Consider the following 10,361-nt stretch of genomic DNA (forward strand, 5'->3'; position numbering starts at 1 on the left):
AGAAGAAGAAGAAGAAGAAGAAGAAGAAGAAGAAGAAGAAGAAGAAGAAGAAGAAGAAGAAGAAGAAGAAGAAAGAGGAGGAGGAGGAGAAGGAGAAGAAGGAGAAGGAGAAGGAGAAGAAGAAGAAGAAGTTTTTGTAAAGGAAGATATTAGTAGCATGTAAGAAAAAAGAGAAGGTATAAATATACACTTTTCCATTGGAGTTGTTAAAAAAATCAACCAATATTAATGAACTAATGACAGAGAACTTCCCATGCCTATACCCTCACAGATATCAACTAGTAATAAAAGTAACATGAACTGTTAGCATTAATGGCTACTCACAGACATCAGACATTAGTTACACTAATGTGAGTATTTGCTGATATTTTTTTTATTCAATTAAAAAAATTAAAGTCTTTTTAAAAAGTATGCCTTTTTTCACATATATATTCACTTCTTTAATTTCATCCTCTGAGCAGTGCGTGTTCATCTCAGATGCCCATTTCTGGAATGGGTATTTAAATTGTGGTACCCTGATGGTTTTTTTTTTTTAGCTCTTTATAGATTCTAGAGAGCAGATTTTTGAGTGCTTATTAGTTAAGATTTTTTCCAAATTTGTGGGTTTTCTTTTCACTTTGTTGGTAATTTATTTTGACATGCAAAAACTTCTCAATAAAAGGATGTCCTAGTTGTTAATTCTTTCAAGTATTACCTATGAGATTTAATTTTTGTTCATAAATTCTTTTCCTACCCTTGTGTCTTCAAGAGTTTCTCCTACTTTCTCTTCCATGAGATTTAGTGTTTCTGTTTTAATGTTCAGATCTTTAATCCATTTTGACTTTAGCTTAGTGCATGGTGATAGACCTGGGTTTATGGTTTCTGTTTAGACAAAATACAGTCATTCACAAAATCTTAAAATATTACATTCTTATAATCCAAATATGAATGAATATGCGTAAAGAATTGCTATTGAATGGTACATGCCAAAGTCTCAGAGAAACAAATGCATTAGATCCCATGAACATTGTCCTCATGGCCAGGTAGCTCCTATCTCTGTCTTTCAGGTTACTCTCCTTATTCTCATGGTTGCCCCTGCTCCGTGTGTGTGTGTGTGTGTGTGTGTGTGTGTGTGTGTGTGTGAAACAGTATTTAATGTAGCATCTTCCTAACAGTGTTTTCCTGTGCATTGCTCTTTGACTACAAGAAGGCACTTTCTACAACCAGTAAGCGTAACATCTTTGAGGGGAAGTTTAACATTTCTTCTATCTGAAACATTTTTCAATCTTTATTTGAGATACACATGTTTGAGAATATAATGCAAGATATAGAAATTTATTCAAGAAAAACAAAGTTATGAATACTCACAAACTATGGCATAATATATTATGAGCACAAGTCTTTTAGAAGTGTAGAATTTATCCAGCGGCCTGGTTATGAGCCTCTGTTATGGAGAAGTTTTGTGATTTCTCTACCTGTTCATCTCCTTAGAAATGAAAAAAAAAAAAAAAACAACATTCTTCAAGATTTAGGGCAAGACCTTCCCTTGGTTTAAAAATGGCAGGTCAAATTTTAGTTATTGATCTTGTTTACAGTAATTACCTGGACCTAGGAGCAATGGAGAAATATTAACAAGGAGAAAAAATTTAAATATAAAATCCTCTTCCTTCCAGAAATGTTTATGATAGACAGTTGAAAACAAATCTGGATATGATTTTATTCAAAATAGATTTGCACAAATTTTGCATCTCTTATTATTCAGAAGCAGATTACTTGCGTCATGCATTATTAAAATAGTTTTTAATAATTTTAAGCATGAGAATACATTGTTTCTCAATAAAGGTGGACATCAATTTATTTCACATCAAATTTCATGAGAAAGGAATGTTCATTTAGTGTGCCTATGCTACTCTCTCCATCAGAATCTGATTGCCTACACAGCCTTTTTTTTTCCCAGTACTGGGGATTGAACTCAGGATCCTGTGCTTGTCCCTGAGTTCAATGAGCTGATTCTTCTGAGCTATCTCCCCAGCCCCTGTCTACATAGTCTTCATGAATGATATGTACCACAAATCTGAGAAAGACTGAGCCAAAATCATTTAAGAAGTTTTTATATATTGCTGTCTGATTTAGACATTGCTGTATTTATTAAGAATTTCAGAAAATATTAAAAGAATCAACTAGATGGTGATAATTATGTGCAGTGTCCAGAGGTAATGACGATAGGTCTCTCATGCATATCATTTAATGATAGATTCTATACTTCCAAAAAACTCTCCTATATCAACTTGGGAATCTATAAACAGGAGAATCACTACAAGTCTAATCTAGTAGTGAGACCCTGAACACCCTGTAGACCCTTCCCTAAAAATACAGGAAAAAGTATATTTTATATTGTTAATTTTTACTGTATTGTGCACCAATAATACTGTTTAAATTTACCAATACTTAAATGTGTCTGATGTTATTGGTTGATGCATTTCAGAGAAAGTTTATAAAGTGTTATTCAAAGTCATGACTTTAGCTTTCACAGTGGATATTTACATAAATCGGACTAAAACAATATATGCTCAAATAACTCAATTTGTGTATTATAATAAATTTTAGAAATAATTATGGCTGCTGTTGGTTCCTAGCTAAAATCCTTACGCAGTGGTTCTTTCTCACTTTGGGGTTATTTCATGATTTCATTGACTGTCGTGGGATTGTAAGATTAAAAGGCTGCCATTCTGACATATAAGGTCTGTGCTCTTGTGGTGCTTTTGTTGGTGACTGTGAGGATTATGAGTTTCTTCCCAGAATAGAGGTTGGTGCTGATCGGATTTTTTTTTCCACAGAAGAATTTATTTGGCGCTAGGGAGATGGCTCAGTGGAATAAGCGCTTCCCTGGCAAGTGCAAGTGCCTGAGTTCAATAACCTAGTTCTGGAAAAAAAAGTTAATTAATTAATTAATTAATTTATATTTATTTTTCCCATCCTATGATTTTTTATTATTTTATTGAGAAACAAATAGCAATGAGACATTTGAGCAAGAAATTGGAGAATACCAGATTTTACTTCTTTGTCCCTAGTCTTCAATACGCAATATAGTAACCACTGTTGAATACCTATCATCTTGCTGTTTGCTTTTAATTATGTAGCATTTCTAATGCCTCATCTATTATTTCACTATTCCATTTAAAACAAAACTAAATGAATATAATAATGCTAAAAAGTAAAAAATAAAACAGTATATGCAGAAAAACGTCTGCTTGAAATTCACAGCTTAGAAGGTCATGAAGGAAGGAAGAGGAAAAATTAGGGCAGTCCATGAAATTTTGAGCAGGATTCAAAAAAAAAAAAAAAAAGATCTCTAGGTTTCCTGTGACTCTTCATTTGAAACAGAGCCTTTTTATTTTCACTTCTTGAAAATTTACACGCATTATTATTTAGGAATCATCCTTTTGGCATTCTCCAGATTTTCTATTAGATTGAAATAGACAATTGTCTCCATCCATCTTCTGAAACTATTAAATCCTTTTTATTTTTATTGTTTCTATATTTGAATTATCTGATAAAGACAATGTTCTCACTTTATCAATATCAATAATATTACTATTTTAATCTATAAATCAATATGTTCATTGATTTTTCTTTCCACTACTTTTATTTATATAAATCTTTTGCTTTTTTCTAAAATATAGCTTTATGTTGCATCATGTCGTGCTCCAATTTACCGTTTAAATATTTAAATGTGCATGTAGCTTCTTTTCATTTAGACACTTTTTGTGTTTTTTGGTGCTGGGAATCGAAATCAGGACCTTGCCCTTCCCAGGCAAATGCTTATGCCACTGAGCTATCACCACCCCCCCATCACTTTGTTTCATATGTCTCTGTTGAATTTCTCTCATGTAAGTTGTAAGTCATTAATTTGAATTTTCTTTCTGATTTTGTCATGAGCATTAGACTTTATTCTATGAGAATTCATTTCCCCTGAATTTATATATGTTTTAAAAATTTTATGTTTCTGAATCTTAAGAGATTTTCTAGTTACATAGCAAGTTTTGTATCAGTTTTTCAACTTTGGGCTATGCACTATGTGTGAATGTATACTCTATACCTATATATGTAGCAGAGCCAAATTCAAATTTTGTTAACATTCTGACCAGTTTCACAGCTGGAAGGCAAAGTTTTGTGTGTGGCTGTTGTAGCTGAGTTGGCAAAATTTTCTGTCCATTTTATGTGTGACATAATCCTCCATGGTTCTAAACTTTAGGGAAAGCAAGTTATCACTCCTATTGCAGCATGTTATTAATTCCTATCTCTTGTTCTGAACATAAAAGCTCCAGAACTCAGTATCATCAGCCTTGTTTGACAGCACTGGGAACCACTTTGGCTTCACGAGTGGACTGTCATTTAAAATTCACTTCTTATAACTGGACATGCAGATTCAAGCTCAGTATGGAGTTTTGTTAACAAGAAAAATGAATAATATTTCCATGGATTTAAAATAGAAGAGTGATTGCTCTTTCATATCCTCTTGGATAGCTATGTTGATCTGCTATTTTCCTTGAGAAGCTCTTCAGCCTGTTACATAAATGTATCTTTTCCCTGCATCTGCTGCCTTGTTTTCCCAGGCAAACAAGAGTAGAGATCTGTGTAGCTATAGACGGTCCCTAGATATCCTGACAACTCACTATATATATATATATATATATATATATATATATTCTTATGATACTATTTATGCCCAGCTTAATATTTATTTTTCACATGTTAAACCAGAAAACTATATATGAATACACATAAAACTTATATACTACATACACACTTTGGTTATTATGACTGTCAACATGGGATAAGAGAAAGACCATCTGCCATTTTCTTCATTTACCTGGTGCTTAAAATTAATCACCAAATTAACAACCCCCCCCCCCACCATTTTAGTGTCATTTTCTTCATGCTGATTCAGAATAGAACTTTCTTTCTTGACCTGAGGAAGTGAGTCGGAGAAAAAAATAATCCATCCATGCCAAGGCACTTTTAAAGCCCTTTCTTCCATTTGTTTGGAGCTTGAACTACAATCCGTTTTGCAGGCTCATCTATATTTTCACTCTCTCTGGCATTTTTACGCTCATAGAATTAACAAAGCTTAAGCTGGCTCTCATGTTTCCACAGCTGAGACAGTGGAGTACCTTTGGATCCCTGGAAGTGACACCTGATCCCGAATTAGAAACACAGCCACTCTCAGTGGTGGCAGAAGAAGACTGTGAAATTCTTAAAATCCCAGCAAAGGACTATGAAAATTTAAAATTGGTATGCTGTCCATACTCTCTGTTTTAATTTGGCTTAAGCTGAAAAACATAAAAATGTGCTTTACTTGGTGAACTAAGTAGTCTGTGCGCTTGCTAAGTAGTTGAGATGAAAATGAAGATCTTTATGAGCATAAGCTATGTATGGTTCTGAGTGTCTTCATGAATTTTTCACGAATTTTAAACTCATTCAGCAAATGGGTGCTTCGAGTGTCAACAGTATGTCACATAATATGAATAGTAAATGATGAGACAGATGCAAGTACTGCAGCTCTCCAAGCTTCTACAGTCTTAGTCTTACTTCACAGTGATTGATGTGTTCTTTCACAGTAATAGCAGACACCCAAACTCAGAGCTGCACGAATAGATGATCATACTGTACTTCTGATGCCTCCTGAATTTTGCTGTTTTAAGTGCGCTTGTATAAATCTAATTCTTTATTGCTTTTCTAGTGCAATCCACACTCTTCCCTTTCCCCTGTTTTCATTCCTCTGGGCAACAGAGGAAGCTTCTCTGAATAATGGAATGAGATCCTCCAGGTCCTGTTCTCCCAGCTACTCTTATCAGGCTCCAATCCTTGTGCTGCTTATGTGGAGGGCTGGCAGGCTGGGCGCTCATATCCTTCCATTAGGGCACCTTATGGAGATTTCTTTTGACTTGGTGGTATCGTTACCAGTGTTACTGATGACTTCCTAAAGATTCAACTTTATTTGAAATACTTGCTAACAATTGGTTTCAATTTTGAGAGGGTTGTCTTTAAAAATGTATTCTGTTAATTTATTTACTAATATCAGTATCATAACTTGAATGAATGAGTTGGACTTCAGTTTTCTATGACATGTTTTTCTCCTTCCTTCCTTCCTTCCTTCCTTCCTTCCTTCCTTCCTTCCTTCCTTCCCTCCCTCCCTCCCTCTTTCTTTCTTTTCTTGCTTGCTTGCTTGCTTTCTTGCTTTCTTTCTTGCTTTCTTTCTTATTAATGTATTTGATACAGGGTCTCACTAAGCAGCTTGGACTTATAGTGACCCTCCTGCTTTCAGCCTCCCTAGCACTAGGATTACAGGCGTGTGCTGCTATGCCCAATCTTGGTGGCTGGCTCAGCATCCTGGCAGTGGAGCTGGTGTAGTATGTGGTACCAGGATTCAACCCTAGTCCCTGAGCTTGCCTAAGCAAACAGTCCACTGAGCTGTCTTGCCAGCCTGATATTTGTTTTTCTAAATGCTCACATTTATAGAATTTGAAATATGAAAGAAAGGTGTGAAAATATAATTTTACTAAGCAAATCTGAATATTAAAATTTCAATATGGCTATGTGATCATGCAATAAAGATCTAATAAGACAATAATATATACAAATATATATTTGCATCATTTTTATTTCTATACAATTTCTTCACTTGGCATTTTTTCATTTCTTTTAAAATTAACTGTCACTGGAAATTTGATCAGGTCACTCTTTTTTAGGAGAAAGCAAAACTTGATGATATACGCAAGATGAAATTAATCCAAAAGTGTCCCTATTATGAGGAGTGGCCTACTTTATCCATACGTGAGCTGACTGCAATTGTTAAATGGAAAAAATTCCCTGCAGGTCATGGTGAGTTTAGTTAAATCATAGGTTATTTTCTTTACATAATATTATATTATTGGAATTTGTAATTCCTTGCTCTTTTAGTATTTATAAATAATGTTTCTTTGAACAGGTCATCTCTCATGATTACCTTTGAATCTGACACTTAGATGGTTTTCTGTGTTTTAGTACAGATGACATTGTGCTGACTTGAGGTACAGTTTCAGCACCGGCCTTACTTGGCTGTCACTCTGTCCCCTAATATTCCTATTCCTTTTGTCCCATCCTCCTATTTGTACTGAGAGCAGAACTGAAAAGGAGAAAAGCAGTAGGAGGTGATAGTCATTTTTTTCTTTCTGGTTGGACAGCTACTTAAAAGCAAGTTTGCTAATATACATTTGTTCTACATTTTCTATTATTGTTATTACTATTATGGGATAGTTACAATATTTAATACATTGCACATTATTGTCTTTATAGCAGTTATTAAGCTATATTAATATGCTAAGCTGAAAAAGGCTCAAGTAAATTTCTGACAATTGCCAGTTGTGCTGATAACTCACTACTATTATGAACTTTTGGACTACATTGGGTTAGTTTGCTGAATTCAAGTACATACTACACCAGCTCCACTGCCAGGATGCTGAGCCAGTCCAATCTTTGGACTGTCATTAAGTATGAAAAGGATCTTTAAAGACTTCTCCAAATACTTTTCTACCTTCTCAATGAAAAAAGTAACACAGGATTCAAACCTCTTATCCAATCTGCTTGGAACAAGAAATGTTTCATATTCAGAGGTTTTTCAGATTTTTTAAACGCTTGCTCAAACAGTATATATATAACAAGATATCCTGCAGATAGGATACAAATTTAATTTAAAAAATCATTTGTATTTCATACAATACTTTTGAATACAGCAACATTTTGCCTGAAGTCTTGTCACATTAGGTTAGGTGTGGAATTTTCTACTTGGGCATCATGTTGACACTTAAAAGGTTCTGAATTTTGGAGCATTTTGGATTTCAGATTTCCAAATTAGGGATGTTCACTTCTATAGAAAATGAGTGAGCCTGGATAAGGGAATAGCAGAGAAGGACATATCTTTTAGTATTTAACATGGAAATGAGGCATGGCGTTCCTGGGCTACGCGTACACATACGTGAAGGCGGCACTGAGTCATGCTGCACTATTTTCCCACTTGTAGGAAGCAATTAGGTATGGAAGCCAGCACTAGAAGAACTGTGGTAAGGAGGATCAGGGCGGTGTGTCTTCAGTACAATGTGAAATGTATTAAATATTGTAACTGTCCTATAATAATAATAATAATAATAATCATAATATAAAGTTGTCTCACAAGACACACGGTTGTCTCACATGAATGGCTGTAGACAGCAGAGAGATGATTGTAATCTTGCCTTGCTCTTTTACCAGTTCAAAAGTGGAGGATATATAGTACCTGGACTGTGCTCAAAGAGGAAATATTTTAAAGAGATATTCCCACTCCAAGTTTAACAGCTATATTGTAGTTCAGGACTTTTCAAATTTAAAGATTAAAGTCTATAAAAGAATGGGTCTAAATTATAAATTTCAGAGTCTATTGTAATAATAGTGAGAATTCATGAGAGCTGGTTAAGATATGATTCAAGTTTAGCACAATAATTTTTGATGAGTGACTTTAAAAACAGTGGAGGAATTTGTTAAATTATCTACTGGATTGGAATATCTACAATGATAGTGAATAGGTAAAAATATATTTTCACTGAACCCTAAAAACATAAATGTACAGTCCTAGGAAATATTTATTCATTTTAGAGAAAAATGAAATTTCAGCCTGTGATTAGTAAAGGTCCTTTCAGCACTGAACTATTATGGTTCTTATAAATAAACATATGTAAGTGAAGAATAAATCCTGCCAAAGTAATTTAATTTTCTTTTGTGGTAGTGACAAATGACATATCAAAGAGAACCATAAGTTTTGATGCTACTTGAATTTACATAAAATTTATTTTGAATTATTAGAAAATGTAGTTTTGAATGATTACAAAAATGTAGACAATGTAGCTCAAATTATACTTTCATTATCTGAGTTTAAAATTAACAGTCTTGTTTTATGATTTCTAAAATGTAATAATGTGTGTTCTGATCTTATTTTAACAATTTATATTAGATAAAATTTCAGAGGGATTTAGTTAATTATTCAAATGCTTAATTGAGTTTAGACTTAATCCCTAGCAATCTTTGAAACAGTCACACTTGTTTCTAGCTCTATTTTCTTTGTTAACTTCATAAGTCTTTGTACTTCTGGTTAATATACCAAGGGGGCCTGACTCAAGGATAAATACACTGTTACAATTTAAGCAATGAGCATCATGTCTGAAATCCTCCTTGGTGTTATTCTTCGAGGGTGTGACTGACTGGACCACAGCAATTAATGATTGCCTAAGTAACCTGTTCGCATATGTACCATATGTATAAAAAAGAGTAAGCTTACCTGGCAAATACTTAGCTATTTATTTGTCTTTCTTTAGTCATCTTGCATGGGTTGGTAGGCTCCATTTTTTCTAAGAAGAATTTGGTATAACAAACATGACAATTAAAGGAATTTTAAAAAAAACTTCAAAAGACAAAATATGTGAAAATATAATGGCAGTACAAGATATATGTGGTCCTCCCAACCCAGAAGTAGAATGTTTCAGTAAAGAGTATATCTTTGGAAGCTCTACATAGAGTGAATTTGAAGTTCAGTGGTCTCAATCTGCAAGTCTTTTTGACATTACTCTTTTACAAATCAAATTAACTTCGCAGGTGATCAAAACTCGAGTGCATCTCAAATCTGATTTGCACCAAAGAATAATTATTTCCAAGTTCCAAAATGACACCGTTTTGCTTTTTATTCTTCCTTTATTTGCCTCTTTCTCTCAGTTAATATATCCTAATGTAATATACTAGTTTGTTTAATGATTTTATATAATTTTTATTTTTTTTAATTATTGCTCTAGGGTTTACCATATAATTCTCAAGTTTTTTTTTTCTTTTTTCTTTTTTGAGGCAGGGTCTCATGGGCAGTTCCGGCTGCCCTTGAGCACACATTGTAGCCCAGGCTGATCTCAAACTTGCCACAATCCTCCTTTCTCAGCTTCCCAAGTACTGGGATCACAGGAGTGCACTACCACAGCCAACATAATTCTCTAGTTTTTTGAATCTACTTGAGTTTATTTTTTTAATAACCTTCAGATATAAAACAATTACTCTTAATGTTATTCTATTTCTTTTTTCTTCTTTGTATGCTGTTACTTTTATACATGCTGTGTCTATGTATGTTTGTTATAAACTAACAATAGATACATGAATATTTTATATTATTTTATGTCTTTTAAACAAATAGAATGGGCATCAAATATGTATGTATATATATATATATATATATATATATATATACATATTCATAGTGTTTGCAGTATTAAAATATATTTAACATTTCTAATTCTCTTTGTGAGTGTGTGATTCTGTGAAACCCTTTCATT

At 33.5% G+C, this 10,361-nt stretch overlaps 1 protein-coding gene across 1 annotated transcript in view; it reads left to right on the forward strand.

Moving 5' to 3' along the window:
- Cnbd1 (cyclic nucleotide binding domain containing 1) overlaps positions 1 to 10,361 on the forward strand; it is a gene marked incomplete at its 3' end in the record, with an annotated part of 439,441 nt that overhangs the window by 338,431 nt on the left and 90,649 nt on the right. The window contains exons 7-8 of the mRNA XM_004643105.1: positions 5,137 to 5,274; positions 6,732 to 6,864. Of these exons, the coding sequence (XP_004643162.1) occupies positions 5,137 to 5,274; positions 6,732 to 6,864 (271 nt within the window). The remainder of the gene's footprint in view (positions 1 to 5,136; positions 5,275 to 6,731; positions 6,865 to 10,361) is intronic.

The sequence above is a fragment of the Octodon degus genome, unplaced genomic scaffold, assembly GCF_000260255.1.
Source record: "Octodon degus isolate 3935 unplaced genomic scaffold, OctDeg1.0 scaffold00165, whole genome shotgun sequence".
Classification (NCBI taxonomy): domain Eukaryota; kingdom Metazoa; phylum Chordata; class Mammalia; order Rodentia; family Octodontidae; genus Octodon; species Octodon degus.